A 27,384-nucleotide genomic window follows, 5' to 3' on the forward strand; every position below is an offset into this window, starting at 1 on the left:
TCTGGACTACAAAAAAAGGCTTGAAAAACTCAAACTGGAAAGTTTGCTATGTTTCCATACAAAGATGCTTATGTGCTAAGAGCTTCTGGTGATATTCCGCTTTGCGTCCTCCTGTCTTCAGAGGTGCATGGGGCAGGGGCTAGGAAGATATACTGGCCCAGTCTGCACAATACTGATCTGGGACCATGTAAATGTATGGGCTCCAGAGAGAAGCTCGCTCCCATTTTGCTCCTCCCCTGACTCCCCCCCCCCCCCCGCCCCAAGCTAAGCCAAGGTTTGGGTTCAGTGTATCATCTAAGCTGGAATGTAGTTAAGCTTTCTCCTCACTAACCATGTGCTGCGTTGGTCAAGGTTTGCAGGGTGGGGAGGGGAGAACAGCGGCTGAGAGCTCCTCTCAGGAAGCACACAAAGTCACATGATGTCAGTAAGCTGTCGCTTGGGCTTGCTAGGCCACGGGGGTGTTTTCTACACTGGTATCTTGACTTTGGAAGACCAGCTCCAGGCCGGTAGGGTGTTATATTTTAGGTGCCAATGAGCAATTGTTTTATAAATGAATAAATATCCAAGCTTTGGGGGCAGCTCTGAAATTGGTAATTCATGCTGGCCTTAATGCTGGCCGCATCTGCTCTTAGGTGGCTTTTAAAACTGAGATTAGGAAAATTAATAAACTACAGACCTATCAATGGCTATTCGTCATAAGAAGCCTCTGTTTTCAGAGGCAGTATACCAACACGTGGCTCGCAGAAGATTCCCCCTCCCTGCACTAGACCTTTCATTCTCATGCTCCACTGTATTCAATTTGCTTTATTGCAATGGATTGTTTTGTTTACGAGAGAGTGGGGAGCTATTTTGTTGTGTGTTGCCTCGAGGACCAATTATTCCTGAAAAGGTAGGATATAAATGTCTTAGAATAATGACTCTTTAATTGAGTGGCGATGGGATGGGGAGCCTGTAACATGTAGTTCTGCATGTGCTGGTGTGACACACATTCACACTTTGATTTGCAACACATTTGCAGACCAGCCAGCCAGGATTTGTAAGATTGAACCCACTTAATACAAAATGCAAGAGCTGTTCTATCACTGAACACTTCTGTATTCCTGTGTGAGTCTCATTGAATTTTTCACTTTTTTAAAAATAAAAAAACCAACAGATTGTGCTTGAAGGCATCCCAAGATGCCAGAATGCGTACAAACTAAACTCGGCATCAGTCAGGCAAGGAGAAGCATCTCCGCGAAGCTCACGCTACAGAAAAAAAAGAGACAGGCAGGAACGCTCAGCACAACAGCTGACGCAGCAATTGGCATCCCACGACCGCAGAAAAGCAGGCAGGGAAAGCTACTTTTAATTGCTGTACAGTTGGGGTTTGCAGCCTGAGTGGAACTCACCTGGAAAAGGAGATTCAGAAATTCGTTGGCAAGAGCACTCTTCACACTCCAGATTTGGTAGTCTTCCAGAGTAAGGTGGCCGAGCTAAAGTAAAGGAGGAGGGAGAATCTTTGAGCATTTCTCCAAGCATCTGCCCAATATTTACACACACAGAAATAAATAATGGACATTGTAAAGTCCATTGTAAAGACCCTTCAGCCCTCCAACCTATAAAAGCCCACCAGGGGTCCCGATTTTGTCTACAAAGCAGTTTCCGCCCAAACCCTGCCCATTGATACAGCTACAAAGGAACCATCAGGAGAGAGACAGTGCACACCTGATTGTTCGTCTGCCAGCTGGGTTTACACTCGGTGCCTTTTAAATTTGATGCAAAATATAAGCCTTGTTGGAGCTAATTTCACTCAGGAGCTCCCAGAGTTTTTGAGTGCAAGCAACGCTTGCTTTTGGCATTTAATTCAGTACCAAAAGCAAGCCCCGCTTCTGACAGGCAAAGTGGGATAAGTCTTCTTTTACAGTCACAGCTTTAGGTTTGACAAGTGGGCTGGAAAGGAAGATATGAAGAATGTGGAGTGCCCTCTTGCTACTTCCTTTGAAGTGTGATCACTTGACATCTCATGATATCAGGTGTCAAAAATGGCCCAGGAGTGGTATTGTTCCCCAGCAAGATCCAGTTCTCCACTCCCTTTTTTAAAAGGGACACAATATGCAGTTTCATAACAAGGAAAGCTACTGGTGACAATACTTTCAAATGGATCTGAAAACCAAAGGGAGCAGCAATTTTTCACATTTACATAGGCCTGAAATGGACTATGGTTTCCTCCAAATAAACCTGGGAACTGCAGATCCTCAAGGCCTTATTACAGCCATCCATATTACAAATAGTCTCTTCCACAACAACACATAACTCCTGACCCCAGGCCCTGCATTGTGCACCTCAAAACTTGCATCCTGAGAAGAGACGCAGTTGGAGCCTCCTCTCAGTTTGAACAGCAACAGAGGTTTAAGCTTGGTGGTGGAACAGCTCCTTTGCAAGCATACAGCTCCAACATACAGCTCCTCTTGTAAAACATTGTTTTAAATGGAACATACTAGTCCATACTTGTATATAACATATACGACTAGCACATCCATTCTTTCATCTGATTTATGCATCTCAAAAAAGCAAGAATTCCCAAGGAGTGGGGGATCCATTAAGACTACATTCTAAAATTTATTCCAGTCACTGTTAATAACCCCTTGTTATATAACTTCCCCTTCATTTTAGGTATCTAATCCATTTGTGCAAAAACAAACTTCTCATATCCATAACCATCAACTATACTTGGCTACTCCACTTACAGGCCATTTCCATTCTTGCAACCTACCACCGGGTTGAATTAACAGCACACACACTTATCAACTCACTACAACCCACTGTTACAGCAGCAATTGTCCATGCTTGCCGGGGCTGGTAGAAGTTGTAGTTCAGCAATATCTGGAGGGGCAAAGGTTCTCTACACCTGACAGAATGGAATGGAAAAACAGACTAGCAGGCTCTTACCTTGGTAGTGTCATGTGCCTTCAAAACTGCTTCTACTATGTCCGGCAGGTTCATGTGCAGCTCCTTGGGAGGGAAGAGGAGAAAGAATGACCCTAATGGACAGCTGAAGAACAAGATGTTTCAAGAGTCATTCAGCCTTCCACAGAAAAGCTGAGAAGCAAATAATAATAATATTCTATCTACCCATTTTATGCAATCTCTGGATGATCTGCCAGTTTACAAACCTAAAAAATCAGTTTCCAGTTAGCACAACAGTAAAGGCATCTCTCTTAAAAACTGATCTGCTTATGTTAAACCACTAAAATACTGGCACTCATCAAGTTTGCTGCTCTCCTTGATCCAGAGAATGAAGGAAAAAGAAGCATTTTAATATGCAAGCTGCAGTTCTTTTTTAAAGCCTTCCCTTTTTTTGCTTTGCATGCATACAGGCAGGACATTTTAAAAGACAAAGCGACTTTTGAGTGCAAAAACTTACAGGAATGTCATCTGTACGGTTATCTTTCCAGACTTCCAAAAGGGCAACCACCATGTCTTCAAGTTCAACGCGAGACAAAATCCCGTCTCGGTCAATGTCAAAAACCTTGAAGCAAACTAAGGGAAAGAGAAGAGAGCTTGTTCTAACCAACAGCTATGCAGTCAATTAGGATACAGTTAAGGTTCAGAGGAGGAACAGGGTTCAATGGCACAGCAACAAAGCTCAACTTGATGGAAACTTCATTCCCGTTGTGAACAGGAGGGGTACCATGAGGGCAAAGGTTTAAAGGCCCCTCCCCACATTGTCCAGATATAGCTTATCCCCCACGCAATACACTGGGCCAGAATGTGTGGAAGACCAAGGTTTGTAAGCTTTGTGGAAGAGTTTTGCATGCAGAAGATCCCAGGTTAAATCCCCTGCATTTCCAGGGAGCAGTGGGAAGGTCCCCTGCCTGAAAACCTGGAGAGCAGCTGCCGGTCAGTGTTGACAATACTAAGCTGGATGGGCCAATAGTGACACTTGGTTTAAGACTGCTACCCATGTTCCTATAAAGTAAAGGAGCAGTGGAAGCAGATGGGGGGGGGGGCTGAAGGCCAGATGCAGCCCTCTTGCGCCTTTCAGGACCTGCTCAGGTCACCCCCCTCACTGACCCTACTCTGCACCCTCCTGTAGTGATTCAACTTTGCTGCAATGCATCCCTGAACTGTGGAAATACCTCTTGCTTGTCTGGATGGAGTGGCATGGGTCTCTGGCTACACCTACCACTGGAAGGTATCCACCCCCCCCAAAAAAAAAGTTGCCTACATGAGAACATGGGCTTCTGGCTGAAAAGGGTTCCCTGCCCCTAAAGCAGAACAAAGCTAGAAATTCGGGAGAGACACTTTTTAAGAGTGGTTTCTGTGGAGGACTTTGGAAGGAGGAAGAAGAGGAACAATGCTATTTGATGAACTGAGGAGAGACTAGAGAATGGCTTCATTTGCACAACACAGTAAGCCATAAACTACTGCTTACTGTGAACAAGCATCAAGCTAGTGTGCACTGTCCTATCATTCCCCTTAGAACAAAAGGGAGCAAAAAACTGCGAACCTTGTTCTACATAAGCATCCAAACCAGGGTCATGGTTTGCTTCTCGGTAAACAAACATTGGTTTCTGAAACCACAATACTGGGTTGCAGCAACACAATAAGCAACACCAGGAGAGGAACAAAGTGGAAGCAATTGGGTAGCATGCTGTTCCTCCACATTGAGCCATAGTTTATGGCTTACCATGATGTGCAAACAGAGGCATGTAGTAGACAGAATATTCAGTTCACTCTCCATTTTTCTAAAAATCATATATTGGTATTTCCAGGACAAAGTAACATCATGCACTATACATACATGGGCGTAGGCTTCCGTGCCACAAAGAGCGCAAACTGTTTGTGCTTATGAATATTTTATTGAAGAGAAATTAAAATCCACTGAAAATAAGGTTATTGCCAACCAGCAAACAAGACAGCCTCTTCTAGAGAATTGATTATAATTGGCATAAAATGAGAGAGTAACTCACAATAATATATCGGATTAATAGAGCCAGGAGACAAACAGGAATTAGCATTTAAAAGCCCTCATTTTTAAGGCTGTTACATGAGATTAAAAAGAAGAAATCTTTAGCAAGGAAGCTTGGCACTGTTTCACACATTATTAGGGTGAGCAAAGCTAGGTTTGACCACTCAACGGGGAACTACAGCCGCTATTAACTTTTCAAAGACTGCATCATCCATACTTTTAGCTGTTATTTCACTCATTTAAGCCCTGCATCTCCTGTGCTTGAGTCAGCTTACAAGATCAATCACAGAAACAGCAACCACTGCATTAAAGCCCAGGAACAAATCAGACTCAGCTTCACAAAAGGTGGATCTTGCACCCTCTTGTGAAATGCTGTTAAGAGATGGGCTCTGGCAAACCTCTGAGAGGTCACTCCCAAGCTTCAGGGCCAGTGCTGGGAAGGCCAGACCACACACAATGAGAGTTCAAATAGAGGCCTTAGAACAGTGGCTCCCCATTAGATAAGTACCGCAGGCCCCTTGGTCTTCAAAAACCAAGCCATGGACCTCCTACTTTTGAAAATGTTGCTATCTTTGTGATAGTTTTTGTTATGTGAATGGTGCCACCATATTCTCCAACATGCCCCAGTGCAAAACCAGGACACGCCTCTTCAAGACTGCGCTCCCGCATGAGTCACATGACCCGTGAGAGAGCGAACCGCCCAAAATAGTGTGCTTTGGGGGCGCCATGATCTCATGCAAGACACATGACCAGCTGTGATCTCATGCAATTTTGGGCATTGTGTTCTCATGCGAGAACATGGCCCCCAAAGGATGTCCCAGACAGTTGATGAATATGTGCCACAGATCCCCTTGGGTGGGTTACGTAGACCCCCATTGGGAACTACTGCCCTAGAAGATCTTAATTGTTGACAGGGAATATCAGCAAAAGGCAGTCCTGTAAGGACTAAGAGCCCAGCATCCCAGGGCTCACTGCAATCCAGAATCCTGTTCTCACAACACCCAAATTGATGCCTATGGGAAGCCTGTAAGCAGGACCAGTCTCTGGAATATGTAGGTCCCAGGGTTATAAAGGGCTACGAAGGTTGAACAAGTTAGGGGACACACTTAAAAATGCAGGAAGTTCTATTTTGCACACTCACATTTCTGCCTTTCAGCCAGCGGTCCCCTGCAGCAGGCTGAGAGTCCGCAGGAGATTTCTTTGAAGTCAATGTGATTGTCACGATTTTCATCAAAGGCATTAAAAAGACCTGCCAAGTGGACAGAAGCAAAAGCAAAAGGTCAGGTTCCAACCAGCATAGAGATTAGCCTATCCCAGATAATCATATCTTGGTTTAAGAAGCCAAGATATGCACAAGCCTATTGCCCAAGCGTGCAGCTCCTTCGCAGTGTGTCTTAACAAGCCAGGAAATCTCTCAATCAGTTTCCTGTTTCAACTGAACTAGGAAACTTCAGTTGCCAGGCTTCAAGTTGGTTTGAGATCCCGACTTGTTCAGAATCTGCTGGCCATAGTTTCCTGATATGGCTGAAACAGTAAACTATGGCTAAATAAGAGACTTCTTTGGATTATCAAGGCATGTTGTGAAGGGAGGAGCAAAGAGGCTGCATGTGTGAATAACAGGCTTGTGCATCTCTTAATTTAATAAGCCAAAACAGAATTATCTGCTTGTTCCATTCCTACCTCCAACATTTCAACCAAGTGTCAAATTATTCAGAGTTGCCAGGTTGCAGCTCTGACATCCCAACTTCAAAACACAGTAACAGAAAACTAGGGCAAATGAATTGCAGTGTATTTTAAGAGCTGCCACCTGCCGAGCATCTACCTTTCCATCCCCTTCTCTAATACTTACCCTCACCATTTGTATGGGGCAAACTGCTCCCATCTCTTGGAGAGCAGGAAAACGACATCTCAGGAGTAGGGATGAACAAATGTGTGGACAAGAATGGTCATAGAGAAGGGGGGGGAGTCTACAGCACCCCCCCCGAAATCCACTTAAACCAGTGTTTTAATGAATGGTGCCTATTCCACCCTCAGCAAGCTTACTCCTCCTTCAGCAGAGGTTCTTTATGCTGCAGTGTGACACATTTAAAATACTGTCTTAATATACTTTCAAGTCCTTTTAGATTGGCTAACCTGTTAAACGCCCACCCAGAGCTTTTGAGATGGGGCAGGTTGTAAGACTGGCATTGTAGGCTGAGATAGTCTCAACACCCCCAACTCCTAAAAATAAAATAAAAATATAGATAACCCATGAATGTTCCATACCTTCACCCAGAGATGGATGAATGGGAGGGGAAACCAAAGGGCCAAATGTTTCCAGATCAAAACGTCCTGTCCTTGATTGTGCTTTCAGAAGCCAATACCGTTTTTCAAGATCAATGATATCGGATTCTTCCACTGTGTAAAAAAAAAAAGATGATCAAAGTCAGTCAATTGAAGATGCGGTTTTAAAGCAGTGTTTCATGTCAAGGCAGGAAAGGCAGACACTTTACGCAGTTTGCAAGATAAATGAAGCCAATCCAGATGCCCGGGTGACTTTAATTCTGGGGTGGAGGGATGGTTGTGTTTACAAAGCTGGCACATCACACCTGACACTTAGTGTGGTGTGAGCTTTTGAGGGAACAGGCAACATCAGCGGCACTGTGGACTGGAAATGTGGCAGATACGGGACCCAGCAGTCCCGAGGATCCAGTATGAAGACATACCACATCGAGTGAGTGAGGATGAAAATATTGCACTCACTATGTAATGTGCACACTGGGGGGGGGGGAGTGCTAGTAAAAACTGAATACAATATTCAAGCTTTCAAAATCTCTGCTGGAGGATCTAATACGAAGACCAAAAAGAAATGCAGGACTCCACATGGATGCCACACAAATAGTATACAAATTAATTAAATAACAATAAGAGTTTTCCTGGAATAATATTGCCCAAGTAGAACAAACTCAAACTGCTCTGCCAAAACTGAGATAGGAATTCTTTACGCACACCTCAAAAAACGCTGGCAGCAGACATCCAAAAACATCACAGAGTTCAACCCTCCTGCCTCTGTCCTCTATGGGAGAAGTAAGGATGTGGTAGACAAACAACTACTGGAAAAATGGTATGTGGGAGTCATCAAAGAGCTTATGTCACACTTACTCTCCTGCCTCCAGGATTACCCCTTTCCTGTCAAACTCCTATATCATGGATACGGTAACCTATGGTCTTCCAGATTGCTGAACTACAGCTCCAATCATCCATGACTACTGGCCATGATGCCTGAGGCTGATGGGGAGCTGGAGTCCAATAAAATGTGGATGACCATTGGTTCCCTATCCCTGCCCTATATGAACAGGTGAGTGTTGCTCCATCTACTAAAACATTTCTGCCCCATTTCCCTTCTAGAGCAGAATACTGGGTGAATCACTCCTTGTTCTAATGCCAACCCTAAAACAGCTAACTCAGGGGGGATAGCAACCTTTTTTCCTGCAGAGGGCCACGTGCTGATGGTGGGCAAAGAGCCATTCTAAGGTTGGAGCTGATCTATTTGGTGGAGCATTGAATTGCCATTGTATAGTTCCTTTTCAGGCCAACCAGAAGAAGATTCATGAAACAGAGATTGAAATCCGAGCATCTCGTCGGAGGAGTTCCGTTGGAATTGCACCAGCGCAAGTAGACGCACAGATAATAATAATAATTATAATAATAATTTATTATTTGTACCCCGCCCATCTGGCTGGGTTTCCCCAGCCACTCTGGGCGGCTTCCACAGAGACCAAAAACACTAAAATGTCACACATTAAAAACTTCCCTGAAACAGAGTTTCTCTCATAGACTTATTTCAGAAATATTTGGACTGCTTGGCTTTCAGCTACTGAGTTGCGCAAGCAATTATTATTTTGGCACTGTATATATTATTTAAGATTTTATGTGATAGAAGGTGTTGAAATACTGTACATTATTGTTAATGAGTTTTTGTAAACTACATTCAGAGTTGTTTAGCTAAGGAGTTGTAGTGCAGCAATATCCAGCGGGCCACAGATTTCCTACCCTCTGGGATACAACAATATAAAATACAAGGAAAGTAAGCTAGAGGACAAGATCAGGACATCTTCAAAGATTTTCCAGCGCCATATTTTTCACTGTCAAACATTTGAGAAAGTTACAGCAGCACCTAAGACTGGTGTACACAAAGCGCTTTGAATATCTAGTAACAAAGCTGTCTATATTAAGCATTGCCATGGGTGATCTCATTCCCAGATGGTCCTGAGCCCTTAAACCCATGCCAGCTTTATAATAGGATTAAACTTCAGCTCTTTGGACCAGTTACCACAAAGGAACAAAAAACAAAACAAAAACCTACACACGCTTGCAATGGACCACACAGAGAAGCAAGCCGCAAAGCCATTGTATGCTGTGAGTTTCCTCTTTCTCCAGTGGACTAGAAACCCAGAAAGGACAAGCAGGATTGCAGACAAACATAAGCTTTCCTCACCCAACAAGGCCGTCATAGATTTGGTAAAATTCAAATGGGCAAGAGCCTTGCACAGAATTTGTTCATCTCTATGGTCAGTTTCTAGGGATGAAAGGGATCCACCTAACTTGCGTCTCACATTCTAGGAGGACAGTGAAATAGGAAAACGAACAAATAGGGGAGAAGCTTCACCTGATCTACCAGGCTCCACTCCCTTGTCGGTCTCCAGGCCAATACAGCAACAGTTGCTGCTGTCTCCTGCTCTCCATTTGTGGTACCCTGCTCTTCAGATGATGAGCCAGGGTGGTGTAGCAGTCTTAACCCAACCCTCCCAATTAGGTTGGACTCCAACTCCCATCAGCTCCAGCAGGCATGGCCCATGATCAGTCTAACATCTTCAGGTCAGGAAAGGCTGGACTGGAAGAACACTGGACTAGCAAGACCCAGGGTTCAAATCCCTGCTCATCTGCGGAGATCACTGGATGGCCTGGAGTCATTCACTACCCCTCAGCCTAACCTACTTCACAGGGTTGTTGTGAAGACAAAAGGGGGGTAACCACGTATGCTGCCTCAAATTCTTTAGAAGAAATATGCCGCACCCCCCCCCCCAGAAAATAAGAGCCTCCCAGCTCCCACTTGGGTGCTTTTCCTTTTTGCAGCCAAGGAGATCTTCCCTTCCAGCATCCATCTGCCTCTTTCATGTGGTTGCTACCCTAATGGTGTCCCAGAAGGGAAAACACCAAAGGGGTAAACTGGTGACTCCCAGTGGTATTAGCCCATCACTGTGCAGCCTGCTGGACTTGGGCGCCTCTCTGGGCAAAGTCTCTAGCAGGTTTTGTTCTATTTCACTGGCTTCTCAAGTTTAAGAGCTGGCATACCATTTTAAAAAAACAACAACACACAATTGTTCTGACAGCTGACATTTAGAAAGTAATAAGCACCCTTACTTCACTCTCATTGATCAAACACAACAAAATTCAACAGTCTATAAAAGGAGCAGGGCAGGTCTAGGCTGAGTTGGGAGGAAGAGTGTTTTTTTAAAAAATAAAATACTGTAATAGAACAGGAAAACAGTAATTATAAAAATGGCCACAGCAACTAGCTTAAGTATCCTAAAACATTTCAAGATCTAAAAATGTAAAGACAGACTGTGTTCTTTAGTGGGTTATATTTTGCTCAGTGTTGCATGAAATGGTTTCCTCAGTGTTATCTTAATTCCTTATGCCAATATAATCTCTCTCTCTCTTTTTTGGGGGGGTGGGTGGGTAGTATTTTATCTGCATTTCTGTCAAGCAGAGGTTGCTGGAAAATCAAGGTGAAAGAAATGAAGTGTGTTTTCTAAGCAGTCATCTTTAGAAAAATGGCTAACAAGGATTAGAATGCAGAACTGCTACGTTCACGGAATGGCAGACAAATAGGTCCACTGTATTATTGACCGGACTCAAATCGCCTAGAAAGAGATTAGCTGTTTTCTGCAAGGCAAAAACTGCAACTAAGTGGGAAAAGAACATTTACCGTGTGGCTCAAAATCATACATCAATTATTTTCTTATTCAAGTTATTGATTATGTATTTAGCAAAACAGTCAATTGCAACAGCAGAATTGGTGACTAGGCTAAATTCACAGATTGTGCGCCATTCCAGGCTTTCAAATAATGCACTCAACGCTGTGTATGGCGTGTCCACTGCACACTTGGTAAATAATCTCTCCTCTAGCTGTCATCAGGTCTAGAAACTTGAGTCTTTAAAAAAAAATGAAGTCAAAGCAGAAGAAAACTGAATTCCTGCCCCTAAATATGGCATATTAACAACCCAGTAAGTACTGTGCGCTTTCATATAACCTACATATTACATATTAATTACATATTATTAATGTCATACTACATATTAATTACATATTATTAATGTATCAACAGTCCTCAAAACAATGGTATAACACTGCTTACAAAAGCGTGTCCATCATTCACAGAGCTGCCCTCTCCAGATTAGCCTTCTTCCATCATCTATTAAAAGAGCTGTGGCATTCCTCGCTGATGAACATGTAACTCTAAGATGCCCTGCCTTATTTCAAAAAATAAGCCACAGCTGTTGTGCATATTTATTTATTATGCTTATCTGTATGCAGGAGAGACCTTTTTGGTGTTTCAGTCACTCTCGGAGGTTGGGAGACAGAGGCACCTGAGAGGGCCTTTTCTGTGGCAGCCCCCAAACTTTGGAACTCCGCTACTTCCTGATGTACACCTGGCCCTAACATTGGGTAACAATCAGGAAACACGCAAAGGAATATCTTTTTACACAGGATTTAAGGAATGCCCTACTTTATATTTTATTTTATACTTTCTGTAGATCAGCTGATGGTAGTTTTGTTTGTTATCATTTAGCTTTTATTGCTTTTATCCTGCTGTAACCTGTCCAGGGACCTTCGGTGAAGGGTGGATAATAAATACACCAAATAAATAAAGAGCACTGCTTCCCACAGGAAAATATCAAAACAGTGGACAGCATTGAAATACAATAAGCATACGATACAAAATTCAGAATACTCAAGCCACACTGAGCAATGATCACACATCAGAAAGAGGCAGTATGAACAAAGGAGGCTTCCATGACATAGTTGCTGCTCTAACCAACCTCCCAGCCGCCAGGGCCTCTCCAAATGCCAATGGACTACAACTCCCATCAGCCCCAGGCAGCATGGGCAATGGTTGGAGATGATAGGAGCTGTAGCCCAGCTACATGCAGAAGGCGACAGGTTCCCCATCTCTACTTCAAGCAGCTGCCTAGATCTTCTTTCCTCACAAACAGCTGATTTGGTCTCTCCTGCATATGAGAATCCGCACCACATATTCTATGCATCCTCCATCAAAGTGGATGGGAGGCCTTTTGGGTGTGCACGCCTTGGTTTTTAATTGTAGTTTTGTATTATCTTTGGTGGCTTCCTTGTGCACCTTCTACCCTACCTTGTGAGAAGCTGCCTCCTAAAAAACAGGATATAAATTCAATTTAAACATATACCCAGCAAAAGGAGGTTGCGAAATTCTTGGCTGTGTCCAGGCATTCACCTGAGCAGGTAATATATAAAAGCAGGAGCGCACGTGTAAGCTCTGACTCACGGCCGCATGAACATCAGCCCTGACCATGATGCACTGAGTGGGTAAATATTCGCTTGAATGCAACTAGAAGCATCCATGCAGTTGGAGATCCTGATAAAGCCTTCTTGGAGTGCTAAAGATAAGTCATCATTTTCCTTTGCAGAAGCAATATACAGTAACACCCAAACAAGAGTGGGGGGTGGGGGAGAAGCAATCTGAAGGACTGTCATCCATCAGCTGTTGATCTGCTCAGCAAAAGAAGCAAAACGGATTTGAACTTGTCTTTTCCATTCCAGGATGTGGTTTCTATGTAGGATTTGTGTAAAAAAAAATCAGATTAGAGATGTTATTAAACAAGACCAAGTCTGCTTAATATTTTATACTTTCTTCCCTTGAAAATCAGTTTATGGCAGCATTAAGGGATGAAGTCCCCAGCTCCAACAAGCCTCTGGTTAAGTCAACAACCTGTATCTCAGTAGGAGCATCTAAAAATTCTAAACTGAATGTCGTAAAAAAAAAAAAGACACTTAAACATCTCTGCCGATCTGAACTTTTATCTATGCGTATCTGAGTAGACTACAGTCAATGAAGGTGTATGTAACGAAAGCCAAAATGGAAAAAAAACATAGCATCTTGAAGCCTCTCAAGTCATTTCTTTCAACACCATTAACTCCTACAACCTCTGCTCCCTTGTCCCAGTCTAGAGCTCTTAGGAACACAGTGGTAGACATCACCTTTGTATGCAGAAGTTCCCTGGTTCAATTCCCAGCATCTCCAAGTAGAGATGAATCCTGAGGAGTCGTGGCATAAGAAGGCAATTTCCTATTTTCTACAATACGGTAGACTCCCTTCCGCCCCCAACTTACAAGCATTCTGACTATGAAGCACCCTTCCACACACCCCACTATTTTGGTTCTCAGACCCCAAAAAGTCTCCCACTGCCGTCCAATCCCCACTCAGATGTTTTTACCCACCTAATGGGACAATTCTCCTTGGTTCACAACAGGCGCAGCATACCATATTCCCATCATTTCAGCCGCCCCCTTGCCTACATCAACGACTCTCGCGGTGAGAGTTCCCAGTCAACTCCAGCCGGACACCCAGAGGAACCGCTCCATGTCGCCAAACAAGCTGCCTTTCGGCCGAGAGGCAATCCTGGGGACGCATCTCGAAGAAACCCTGCCATTTGCCACTTTCCAGCAGGCAACCCGTTAACCGATCCGAGGCAACAAGATCTAGTTAAGGTGACAGGCAATGACCCAGCAGCTAAGAGGATCAGAAGGTGGAGAGATGGGAGATTATGTCACACTAGGAGGGTTTTGCCTTGGGGCCAGAAGCCTGCCCAGGCACTTTCATCTCTCCCTTCCCTTATGTTATAAAGCAAAAACACACACATGAAGGTGCCTGCTGCTTGTTTGGAGTCACCTGTGGTCTTTTAACCTGGTCATTTAAGAGAAAAGGTATCCCAATATATTGTAAGTTATGGCCCCCCACAAAAAGCTTAATAGTCTACTTATGTCTGTATCAGTAATATTTGGTGCACCAAAGAGCTAAGAAGAAAAAGGACTCTCTTCCAGTATATGAGTTTCTTTACCTGATCGCCTGAAAAAGATTGTTACTCATCACAGGTGACCAGACAAATGGCTGTTAATAATAGACATGCCTTGTAATCCTACAGTGCATTTTAGAGGTCTTTAGGAAAAGCATACCTGCTCCTGCTTGCCTTCTCCTTCAAGGGTGCTTCCATTTATTTATTTATTTATTTTCTCACCTCTCTGCTGACGGATGGGATGGGATTGTGTTTTATTAGCATGTGTTAATTTCTGGCAGTATTAAGATGTACTTCAGTAATCTATTGCAAAAGCTGCCTGGAGAGAAATCGCTCGATAGCAGCCTACAAAATCTTTCCAATAAATAAATAATTTGAGAATTCTGGTGGCAAGTCAAAACTCCTTTGGATCATGTGCAGTGATCAATCGCTGTGCTTGGTGCTCCTGCTGCCTCTTGTGGCTACTTTATGTTATTACTTTATTTGTGGCTGTATTAAGGAAACTACATGTGAGCCAATGCACATGGTTTCTCTCCAAACAAACCACAGATGGCAGCCAAGTTTCGCTCTTGATGTACTGATTGTGGTTTGAAGAGAAACCATCCATGAGCATTGGATTGTGAGGCTCATCGCTTATTGCTCTCAAATCCATGTAGGGTGGGGGCAAAACAGGATTCGTGCGGCAGCCTGCTTTCACATACTGCTCTTTTACAGTAAGTCATGGCTTACAATGATGTGTGAACAAAGGGACGTAAGACCCTGGCTTACACTGGTCTATCTAGCTCAGTGTTGTCTACACTGACTGGCAGCAGCTCTCCAGGGTTTCATGCAAGAGGCCTTTCCCAGCCTTACCAGGATACGCCAAGGACTGAACCTGGGACCTTTTGCATTGTGCTCTGCAGCTGAACTATAAAGAGTTTAGTGCTATGTCTGGTGTTACCTAAAACCTTCATGGATAAAGCAACAGCTGAACTGTGCAATTCCCAGCATTACCGTCAACTAAGCGTGCCTGGTGACAAGACGGAAATGGCAGACAAGCCGACTATTCCAAACTGTACTGAAAGAGGCCTAAAGCCTGTATGGAAGTGTGGACCAGGACTGAGGAGACCAGGGCTTAAAGCCCCATTCAACCACCAAGGTCTCTAGGTGACCCTGTGCCACTCAATCTCAATGATAAAATGATGGAAGACAAAGAGAGAAGAAACCCTACTCCGGCCTTCCTCAACTTGGTGAATTTGCCGGGGCTGATGGGAGTTGGAATTCCAAAGCATCTGGAGAAGGCTACTCTAAACTCTGGACTCCGCTACATTGGCAAAGAAAAGGCACTTTCTATGCATTGTATATGCATTACAACACTGTGACACCAGATGGCGCTGTGGAGTTCCACTTTTGCCAACCCAGTTTTTCATACAAAGTTTACAACACATTTAACTGAAACGATTCTCTGATGTGCTTAGATCCAGCCTCTGCGAAGAAAAGGGTGAGACAGAAATACGGTAAGAAATGAAGTAAGACATTGCCCACTGCTGTTGAAGAAAGATACCGTCATTTAAAAAAACGCTCCAGACGAATGCTTCAAGGCAAAAGGGATTACAGCTAACAAGTTTCTTTCCAGCCAGGCACCACCAGCCAAGCAAAATTGAGTTTTCTGTGAACCGTAACAGGATGCCTGAAATTATTTAAGGATACCCTAGTGAGTTCCACTGTGGTCTTTGATGCTGAACCACCGACCGACACCCCGCTCCCTGAATGCACAAATGAATTCCCAGTTCCAAAAATTTACATCTATCCCAACCTACCAGTTTTGAACAGCCAAGGTACACATCCATGGCAGAGGCTAAGCTCTGCTGTGTTATTTAAGCGCCGCGGCATGAGACACCACACAGGCATTTTGCAGTGATTAATGACTCAGAATGGCTTGAAGGAGGCTATGGTTGCCCTCCCAGAGAGCATTTGACGGAAACAAACTCTTTATTTCTCCCAGCTTTAGCCCAACAGTGAGACGTCTTGCTCTGCTGTTTTTGTTTTAGTTGAGATTTACAGCCCTTCTCGACCCGCTGGCTCGGAGCAGGTAACGGCATCATATAATACTAAGAGAGATGGTCTGCTGTCAAAAGCCTTGTGGGATAATTCAGACAAAGAAAGTGGTAAGACAATTGGTTGGGGTGGGCGATGAACAGAAGGATGAACAAGGACAATGTGAAGCAAATCTACCCTCTCCTCAACACAGCCCTCCAGATCTTCGGGTCAATAATTTCAGGGCTTGGACTTCATAGTCTGCAGGGCACACCTACCCCGGGGAGCTTCTGGCGAATGTGCCCGTTCAGGGTCAAAATAAAGTCCAGCAGTCTCTCCTCTGCCCAGAAAAGCACAACCGCTTTTGAATGATTGGGGAAAGGGTAAGGTGGAATGCTAGGAAAGAACATGAGCCAAGCTATTCTGCAGCTGCAAGAAAAATGCATGGGCAGGAGAAAAATCTTGCCCACACTATCAAAATTATGCAATCCATATTGCAACTTTCCTCTGAATTACACAACTTAAAACTTGGCTCTTTGATTATATAATCGGACCAATGAAATCTGTACTAATCTTGGCATGAACTTGTATTGCAGTGTTTTATTTTGTCTTTTTTAAATTTGTTCTTATTGCAATGAAATAAAAACTTTTTTTAACAAAACCCACTTTGGAGCGAAATATTTGGGGGGGGGGATCTTCACTCAGCTGTAAGTCTCACTCATAACACTGGGAGAGTCATCCCCCCTGCTGCACAAATAATATCTCTTCCAAGCAGCAGGCGATACATAAGATCCCTCTTGGTCCATGACCCTGGGCAGCCACTGCCAGTCAGAGCAGACAACATTGAGCTATAGGGACCAGTGACCCGTGCAGAGGTGGAGAGGCTGCTGGGCCCCACAGGGAGCACATAACAACATAGCCTCTTATGAAGAAGATGGAGCCCCTGGCTCTGCAGACAGAAGCTCCTAGATTCAATCTGTGGTATCCCCAGTAAAAAAGGATCAGATAGCAGGCCATAAGGTGGCGACGAACCCCCTTTGCCTAACACCCCAGAGAGCTGCTGTCAGTCAGAGTAGACAGTGTTGGGCCTGATGGACAAATAGTGCCATGTTCCCACCATGGGATAACCCCACAAATTCCTCCCAGAGTCATAGTGACTTCTGGATCAAATCCTCACAGCAAACCATACAAAATGAAGCTCTCTTTTACTGAGGCAAATCACTGAGTCCTTTGAGCTTGACGCTCTCTACTCCGATCACCATCAGCTCTCCAGGGTGTCATGCAGAAGGTCTCTCTCAGCACAGCCGTTTGAGATATCTTCATCAGAAATGCCAGGAATTGAGCCAAGGGTTTTTAGAAGCACGCACCAGCCATGTGCTCCCCCCATCCGAGAAGTGATCAGACAGCTTCTTTAGAAGCCGAACTTACAACACAGTGAGGAATACGTGAATCAGAGATTGGCTTAAATATTTATTGGTTTGTTGTTCAGAAATTCATTACAATGTGTATGTGTTTCATCTTCTCTCTCTCTCTCTCTCTCTCTCTCTCTCACACACACACACACACACACACACAAACGTGTTTTAGAGTTGCAACTTTCAATCTCTTTAAATCAAATAAAAGTATCCTCAAATTAATCAGCCAGCAGGTCTTTTAATTAAGTTTATTTTTTTAAAAATACAAGTACTTATAAAAACTGCAGGGGGGGAATGCTACCTTAGAAACATGAGTCTCACCTGTTTTAGACATAAGGGAAAGATGTCTTCTGAAGTGACATCAACCTAAAACCAAAGGAAGTGTGCTTTTCTCTTTAGACTTTTCTCTCTCCTAGGGTGCAATTTCATGCAGACCTCAGTTGTAATGCTGCAAGTGATTACATGGGTGTAAGTCCCAGTGGACTCAGTAGGAGCCTTTTGACTCAGAATGCAGCCTCTTGGATCCTTGCTTTAACACTGACAAATCTGGGATCATCACTTCCTGTTATGTCCAAACCAGGAAACTATGGTTAGACTGACTGTTATTTTATTTTGTTTGTTTTGTGTTCTGTTCTGTTCGTATTAGATTTTTAAATGTTTTATTTACATGTGATTTTAGTGATGCCATTTTGATGATACTGTACTGTAACAATATTTTTATTCATTACCTTTTGATTTTGAACCGCTTTAGGAAGCCCTTTGGTTTTGAACAGCAGCATATGTTGAAATATAATATGGTCAATAGCTTCAGAAGAAGCCAAGGCAGGAAGCCATGGTTTGAAGCTCGCTTCATATCCTGGCTTGTTCCAAAGCCATTGCTTTCCAGTTCAGATATTAACCAAACTCTGGTTAATAGAAGACAATCTGTTTAGTTTGCTCTTGCTGCAAAGGGATGTGTACACACCCGGAAGGCTTGTTCATATCTCTGTGTATTAAGCCAAGATATGATTGCCTGAACCTGTCTGTACACACAGAGACACACAATATCATTATAGGCGAGGCACTGCGGCTGATTTATTTTTGACCATGTTTTACTGTAAGCCACTCTGATCTTATTAGGGAGGAACAGTAAGACAGAAAAAATTAAAATGAATGTAGATTTGTCCCTACCTGGAGGCTTATCATCTAGAATTGAATTAATGTGCATCACATCAGTTGTGAAAAACGAAAAGGTTCATGGTATTAACCTTCCATTTTTTTATTTTAAAAAAACATTTCTAGTCTTTCTAATCTATACTCTGAATGTATATGAACAGATAAGCTCAGAGGGGCGGCTGAATAAATTTTCCTGCTGCTGGAAGGAAAGACTTCAGTATTCTGAATCCCTTCCCTACTAATGATTAAACAAAATCAATCAGTACAAGACACTTGACACAAATCTGATTTGCACAGTATATTACCAGTTGCAGAAATCACCTTTCATTGCTAAATTTTGTTTTTTAGTGCATCATGCTGAGAACCCTGTAAATATCCCAATTAAAGACAACTTCCCTTTCCCTTGGCTAAAACGTTTAACTGTTAACACATAGGGAAGTGTGCCAAAAGTTAATTTACTATCTCACAAAAATCAAAGCCATAAAAACAAGCCCAAGCTGCAAAAACTGCTACACTAACTTTCAACTTCAGCAGCTACCCTGGAAGAATATTTATGGTTTAAATGAAATGGAACAGAATTTGATTAAAAATGGCAAGTGTGTGCAACTTGGTGTGACACTTCAAAATTCCCTTTGTAATTTTAGGCCAGGGAGAAACATAATTAAAGTCATCTGCCTTCCAACATGAATGTTATTTACGGGGGGGGGGGGGAGAGGAATAATATATATTTTTGGTTAGTGTTTCCTCGATATCTTGGCTCATTAAGTTAATTTAAATGGAGCCACTGGAGCTTCACAGTAAATGCTTGCTGTCTTCTCCCTTGAATCAAAGTTAATAACATTTGCCTATTTTTAACCATGGCTATTTTTCATGGCTTTGCCAAATAGTTTTGACAGAAAAACCAGCAGGAGACAGTGAAAAGCCAGAGTTAAGATGCCAGAGGGCACTGCATTGGCTACTGACACAAGATAGTTCCTGACTTGATTTAAATCAGGAATGAGGAACCTGTGGTCCTCCAGATACTGCTGATCTCCAACTCCCATCAGCGCTAGCCAACAATCAGGAATGATGGGAACTATAGTCAGACACTACTGAAAGACCACAGGTTTCCTCATTATTGATTTATATCATGCCATGAACTTGTGCCAGTGAACTCTAGCATTTTCACTAAAATGGTAAAAAGAAGCCATAGCAGATCCCGATTCCCAAAGTCCCAAAGTTTCCTAAAATTCAGCCAGAAACAACTGATCCAGACCTCCCCTAACCCATTTTGACAGGTAGGTATAGCTTCCCACCTAATACCACCATGGTGACGTGTTTTCTTTTACCTGCAGGTTTCAAATCAAACCACATGAGCAAACGAAGCCTTTCTTTGTGGGTCTTGCTACAAGTGCCAATCAGCTGACCAATGCTTACTAGAGGCCCTGCTTTGGGCAGAGACTGGCTATGCTACAGAGTTCCCGGAAACTCTGCAATGCAGCTGATCCATACAGGGGCTTGTTGTATGTGACGCCGGCCACAGTGCAGACCAATGAGCACTGACAGCCAGCCTCACTTGCCAAGGAGCAAAGCTTTTAATGCTCCCAACTTTTCCTTTCCAACCAAATTTTTGGCTGCAACACACCTGGCATCAAATACGACCTTCCACCTTATGCCACCACCTTTGACCCGGCATCACAAGTCAGTGTACAAATACAGAAAACGGATTAAATTATCAAATCTTAATAAGAATCTCCAGCCATGAAAGTCATAATGCAGAAATGACCCACACAATGTTTCACCATTACAGTGATTTATGGAAGCGACTATCTGCAAGGGCTCAGGGTACATGGAGACCATCTTAAAGAGGCACCAAAATATCTCTCCTAATGGTGATGATGCTTGTGCTCATGTGTATATACACCCACATTTTATACAAAATTTACAGATTTTTATTCTTCCAGGCAGAAGACAACCTAGCAAACACTGTGAACCAATCCTCTTGCAGTAGGGGAAGAAAGACCCATGTCCAGAAGGATCCATGCTGTCTCTTGCCATCCAGGTGCCTACTAACTGGAAGGCTGAGAGCTCAACCAGCTTGGCTCCAAGCCCTGCTGCTGCTCTCTAGGAGAAGCCTTTTTATGTTAACACACAAGCCATCCACTGCCTTTGGGCCAACGTTCTGTCCATACCCCCCACGCTATAATCTCGAGGCATCCCGGTTTGTTTTGGTTTTCTGTCACTGCTCAATTTGCCTTGTGCCTCTTGTAATGTGACGTTTTTTAATGACCTTCACAACCACAAGGGAAATCAGCGGAGGTATAATAGATAAGCAAAGCAAGGATGGGGGGAGACTCTGCCTCGTCACTCCTCTTTGCAGCCTTAAGCCCCTCGTGACCTTAGATAAGAAACTCTCGCAGCAGCTTTGGGGGGGGGGGACTAGAAGCAGTTGCTTAGCAACCAGCTTATGCCATTCACAAAACAGGCCATGATAAATATCTGGGGGTCATTTTTTAGCTCTTCCCCAGTTTTTGCTTTAGAAAAGGACACCAGACCAAGGGCAGTCAACTTCTGCATTTTCAGGGGTCGTTCTGTTCCCCAGGTGATGACTTGGAGAGAGGGACAGGATATATTGTCACAGATGAGCTATATCATGAAGCTGGAACCGCATCATTGTCAGACCATTGGCCAGATTTGGCCAGCATGGTAGTCAAACTGGTGTCCTCAGATCATCTCCATCACAGCCAGCATGGACAATGGTCAGGGATAATGGGAGTTGTAATCTAACAAGAGCTGGAGGGCACTTCATTGGCTACCCTAACTGGCAACAGCTCTCCAGCGTTTCAGAGTGGGAGCCTTCCCCAGTTCTGCCTGGAGATACCATCTCAGTACTGTCATGAGACAGTAATCTAATGAAAGGTTGATGAACTAAGGATACTTGAAGAATATCTTCATGAATTGTGATACATAATGACTTCATCTGCCCTAACCAGTGCTGCTCAGAGTCATCTGTCGATTGAAACCTGGTTAGCCACTCCTAGAAAGTTCTTTATTAGACATTCCATTTCTTGCTTACCTTTCACCACAAGGTCCCAGGGCAGGTAACAGCAATTTAAAGAACACAATATCAAAGTCATTGTACAGCTCAAAATGCAGATCAAAATACAGTGAAAGACGTCAACCGAAAATATATTCCTAAATGCATATTCTGAGGGAATATGCATTTAAATATGAACTTTCATGAAAATCCTTAAGAAAATTCGCAGATTAATGCAAAAATGTGATGGAATGGCTTTCTGGTAAACTCATGGAAAGGTGGCACAGAGTCGTATACAACATTAGTCTTGTTCAGAGTAGACCCCTGAAATTAATGGGTATGTCTAACACTAGTCCACTGAATTCACCAGGTCCACTCTAAATAGAAATTACATCAAATATAACCCCAATAGGTGGGGTTGGCCAGCCTGCTGTGAAAGACACAATCAATGGTACTGAAGATGAGAGTAAACCTTTTAGGCATTCTTGATGCAAACTCGAATAGGCTCATATAGAGGTCAAACAGCTATTTCAAGGGGTTGAGAGCCTGTCCTTCATTTGCTCATCTCTCACATCGGCAAACTGCAAAAACTAAACTGATTCTAAATTAAAAACAGATCAATTCCCAAAAAATGGGCATAGAAAAGATGAGAACCTAAGAATGTGAGCCAGCCACCTAGGAATTATTTGTTTCCTCATTTCCTTGGCCTCATAAATTCCAAAACAAATCGCTCTGTTTCACAGCACTTACAATTCTTGCTGAAACAGCCAGCACAGACTGTAAATCCCACGGCAAATACAGATATTTCAGAAAGCTATAAAAGTGCTCCTGGCTTTTACCAGCAGTGCCTCCAAAAGTGCCTCCAACAGCGCAAACCCAAAATAATCAGTTTTCCAATGTTCCCTTATAAAATAAAAATGGAAGGCTCTTGCCTTCTTCTAACAAGACAATTAAGCATCAAAATTGTGGGCCTGGGAAGCTAAAAATGTCAGCATGTGTGAACAAGAAAACTTGGAAGTCTCAAGTGACTGTATTAAAATTAAGGGATGGGGTAGAAGAATCATAATTGGATTTGTTTAGTATCTACTAGTATCTACCAAGAAGCTCCACAGGATGATGCATTGCTTGCTTGCCCTGTGTATCTTCAGGAGAAGAAAAGGCTAAGGAGTAAACCCTACATAAATCCTCAGTGGAGTCCCTACGACACCTTGGATGGCGCCTTGTACGCCTCTTTCCAGCAACTCCTGCAGCCAAGCTGGTGCCAAATGTCTTGCTCCGACTTCCTTTGAACTACACCAGCAAGGCCAAAAGGGGGTCTTGTTGTCTGAGAAGCCCAGAACCTCCATACACACTGCCTAGTCTTGCGCCCTGAGGAGGTCACTTTGGTGCAGCTAACGCAGCGGTTTGACTTCACCCTCAGAGGCACATTCCATTGTCTCTTGACAGACAGATGCCAACAATGTATATGCCCTGTGTGAAGGAGATCTATGAAGCCCGGTGTTTTGAGTCAAGCTGAACATATCTACTGGAGGGAGGGGGATCTACACATGATGACTCCTCTTTAATGAAGCACCATACTAAGAGGAAGTGTAGAAGCAAGAGGGAAAAAACATAAAGATGCTCAGCTGTTCCAAATATTGTTTTCTTCTTCAGTCACTGGACTGGCAACAATCATCCAGTGGGAAGCTGGGAATATCCCCTTCCAAAATACCAAGACATCTGCCAATCAGTATGATGAGCCTATGTGGTGTGGCAGAAGTTAGAACATCAGACTAGAACTAGGGAGGCCCAAGTTCAAATCACCCACTCAGCCATGAAACTTGCTGGGAGATTCTGAGCCAGTTACACTCCCCCTCCCTCCCTCCCTCCCTCCCTCCATCACTCCCTCCCTCTCTCGCCTCCCTCACAGGGTTGTTGCGAGAATACCAAGGGGGTGAAGAATCAGGTACACTTCCTTAAACTCCTTGGTGGAAAGGCAGGAAATAAATAAATAATATAAATGAGGTGACAATATATGCCAGTATGAAAGCAAGCTGCCTCAATTCTTCCTACATTCTTGGATGTCATATGACAGGGGTAGGGAACCTGCGGGCTTCCAGATGTTGCTGGACTACAACTCCCACCACCACTGGCCATGCTGGCTGCAGCTGATGGGAACCAGAGTCCCAATGACATCCAGAGGGCTGCCAATTCCCCATCCCTATCCCAGGGCAACACATGACACACCATTAAGTCAACACAGAAGTTATCAACCCAAACCAGGGGTCATAGGCTTGGGAACCCATTTCCTACAAGGATTGACTGGACGCCTCTGAGAAATCGATTTCCCCAACGCAACTGAACATACCATTTTGAGAATTAGCAAAATATAACAAGCCTATGATGGGGAACCTGTGGCCCTTTAGATGTTGTTGGACTATAGCTCCCAGCAACCATAGTCAGCATGGCCAATGACTAAGTATGATGGGAGCTGGAGTCTAGCAGCCTCTGTAAAGCTACAGGTTTCCACTCAACTGGTCCAGGCAACTGTAGAAGGCTGCCACAGTAACTAAGCTGATGTGCAAGAAAAAAGGATGTGTTTCTTGAACAATCCCCAAGGAGAAGCTGCAGAGGCACAATGTCAGTAAAATCAGGGCGGAGTCTACAAAAGATAACAGGAAGTAAGGCAATTCCTTGAGAACAAGTGTTACTTACAGTGTGTGACTCCAGCAAGGGTCTGATAAAAAGTCGGGGTGTCGCTGTCATCCGTAAGTGTGACATACACTCCCCCTGAGAGCAGCCAGCGGGAAAACGTGAAGGCCTCTTTATTTTGCCACAGCCAGGTTTTGAATTTCTCAAAGTTTACCTTTTCACCCTGTAAAAAATAAAAAAGCAGAGGGGGGGGGAGGATGAGTTGAGCAAAGCAGTTTGTATTTGCTAATGAACTCAGTTGTTTGCCGCTGTTGGTACACTGTAGTACAGCCTACAGGGAAAGAAGTCCTTAGTTCAGACCCAACAGATGGCCATAAGCAACGCTTTCTTAGCCGCAACCTACCTTGCAGGGCTGTTGTAGTGAGAACTGAGATATAAGTTAGGTGAAGGCACCTGCACACTCAAGAGTGTGACACACAGGAAGTGAGTTGCTGGGAAAGTCAGGTGGTTGTCTACTTAGGGCCAAACTACATGTTATGTTCACACTTTTAACAAAGTGCTTAGAATTGGCCACTTTTAAAGAAAAAACGGATGTGGAGTCCCAATCCTGACTGTACCCCCAATCTGAACCAGGACACGAGAAAAGTTAGTTGCCTACTGAACCATGAGCCCAAATTCCAAAAAAAAATGTTAAGCTGGCCCTTAGCTTACTTCCTGGCAGTGCAGCAGCAGCAAGGGAGGAGCAAAACAATTTCCGCAACATGCACTAGCACACTGGATGTTCACCTTTAAACCGTAGTTTATTTCAGCTATGGTTTAAAGTGGTGTACGAACCAGGTAATTTCCTTCTCTCAAAATAATTTAGTAGCAGACAGCTGCAAACACAGAATCACCCACACAAGCAGCAAACGCCTATTCTTCTTTGGTAAAAGGTACCAAAGGTACCAAAATATCACAACCAATCTGCATTGAATGGATGCCATTCAAAAGCCCACCAAATCCTGTTATAAACAAAGAGGGGTTAAATTTACCAAATGGCCCAAGGATTCAGATCTTAGCATTTCCAGTTTTCCCCACTCTCAGCTACCTAGTCCCACAGGCTGCCCCAACGCCCATGACATCAGAGCAGCTAAGCCAATGGCAACTAGAGAGGTGTTAAGGAGGCAACTGCCAGCCAGAAGACGAGGAAGATGATGTGAGGGAAATGAAAGGCAACAAACCCGCTATACTAACTACCAGGCCCTTCAGCTACTTGTATTATAATATTTTTAAAAAAATTCTCAAGCACTCTGCTTGGTGTGTGGAGTGGGAGAAATCCGCTAGGGGCTCTCTCATTAATATAGAGAGCAGCTTTGGCGGCTGTTCTCCTCCCTCCCCACCAGTTCATTATAATGCATGTGTGGCAGCAAACTGCCTGATTCAAAAAACAGGAACAAAAAACCCCAAAAACCCCCTCACAGCTACTTCTCCAACACATCAGGTAGCTTGCTTTTCAAACACAAGGCCTGCTACTACATTCAAAGCAACAAAAAGATCAGAGATTACAGTTAAGAAGGGCTGCGTTTTGTTTTGTTTTAACCCTTTGCCACAAAAAGGTCAGATACTGCCTCAAACATGCTTATCAGTAGCACACAGCTTGGTAAGAAGCAATATAGCCCACACGTGGCTCTCTCCAATGTGATTATCATGACAAAGTCTTTCGGGCACTTTTCTGCAGAAATAATTTTACTATTAAGAAGTATGCTTTTTTCCCAGGGGGTGGGGGAGAGGAGGGGATGCATAATGATGGAGGAAATATTTCATTTCACAGATGTTGGACGGATCTTAATAAGTTATCCTCCCAACTTAATGGAATGGCAGGGAATCTTTTCACTGCCAATCTTAAAAAAAAGAGGTTCAGCAAGCAAGTTTTATGTTGCTTTGGAGGGGGGAGTGTCCCACACTGGGAGCCCCTAACCTGAAAGAGGCAATGCATGCAAACTGAGGATTCTCTTAGGCAGCATCTGATCTTATTGAATAGTCCTTGTTGAGTGGAAACGATAGCTCTGCCTGGGGTACTAGATGGTTCCTTTACTGGTCTTTGCAAAAGCCGGACCTTGACACCCCTGATTTCAGAAACCACCTGTCACTTCCCTAGAAGGGAAATTTCAGCCTGGTACAAGCATTAAGCATATGGGGGGGGGGGGTTTGGTTTCCAAGTCACCATTATCAGAGCATCTCAGTGGCCCAAGCCTGGTTAGTTATTGTGTGTGAAGTGAGTGTACTAAAACGTGACAGCCCTCTTCAGGAGCAGAAGGGAACAGCTATGTGCAAGAACTTAGCTCCGCAATTGGCAAGTAGTATGAAGCCTCTGGATTGAACAGGCTTGGTATCAATACCCAATGCCAAGCCTTTTGCCCTTGCCTGGCAGACAGGTTCCCAGTTCCAGCACCCCAAAACACCAGGCCAACTCCAGGCCTAGAGCCAACCACTGCCTGGCCCCATCAGCCACATGTAGGATGCAGTCCTAACCACTGGGGAGGGCCTCCAAGGACCCAAAATGTTTTATATACATTTCCTGGCTACAGTTCTTACAACAAGGTAGCTAGCCTTTTTTTGCCATTACCTCCTAGCTAACCGTCCAGAGGCCACATGCCACAGCAAGCGTGGACAAATAAGTGTGGCCACCCACATTCCTGCACATCAGATGAAGCACATACTGCACAGGAGAAAAAGAAAGGTGATTTCGACTGTTCATCACCTCCTCCCTGCTAGAGCAGAGAGGACTTCATCAAATCAGGCTGCGCTGGACCATAGTCATCTGAACGCAAGTATCTCTGTCTCACCTCACCCTTTTCTTTCCATGTATCACCATCTACTAATCAGCATGGAATGGACCACTTCCCATGTAACTCCAAGGAGAATTCTCAGCCTAGCTGGGAGAAAGGAGCGAACAAACAGCCCCTCACACTTGCTCAACCACATGATGCAAAAAAAAATATTATTAAAGGTTTTTTTTAAAAAAAATCTGCCATCACATATGACATCATTTGAGAAAAGGAGGAAAAATACAAATGTTTGCCATAGGTGGCTCTGGGCTGGGCTGCAAAGAGAAACAAACCTCT

General features: G+C 43.8%; 1 protein-coding gene across 5 annotated transcripts in view; it reads right to left on the minus strand.

Moving 5' to 3' along the window:
* USP32 (ubiquitin specific peptidase 32) overlaps positions 1-27,384 on the minus strand; it is a 123,369-nt gene that overhangs the window by 36,302 nt on the left and 59,683 nt on the right. For all 5 annotated transcript variants that reach the window (XM_081172842.1, XM_081172839.1, XM_081172843.1 and 2 more), the window contains exons 5-10: positions 24,344-24,503; positions 7,217-7,348; positions 6,093-6,200; positions 3,404-3,519; positions 2,929-2,991; positions 1,389-1,472 (exon numbers count right to left, since the gene is read on the minus strand). In XM_081172842.1, coding sequence (XP_081028968.1) covers positions 1,389-1,472; positions 2,929-2,991; positions 3,404-3,519; positions 6,093-6,200; positions 7,217-7,348; positions 24,344-24,503 — 663 coding nt within the window. The remainder of the gene's footprint in view (positions 1-1,388; positions 1,473-2,928; positions 2,992-3,403; positions 3,520-6,092; positions 6,201-7,216; positions 7,349-24,343; positions 24,504-27,384) is intronic.

The sequence above is a fragment of the Podarcis bocagei genome (genome assembly GCF_964188305.1).
Source record: "Podarcis bocagei genome assembly, chromosome: 15".
Taxonomy (NCBI): Eukaryota; Metazoa; Chordata; class Lepidosauria; order Squamata; family Lacertidae; genus Podarcis; species Podarcis bocagei.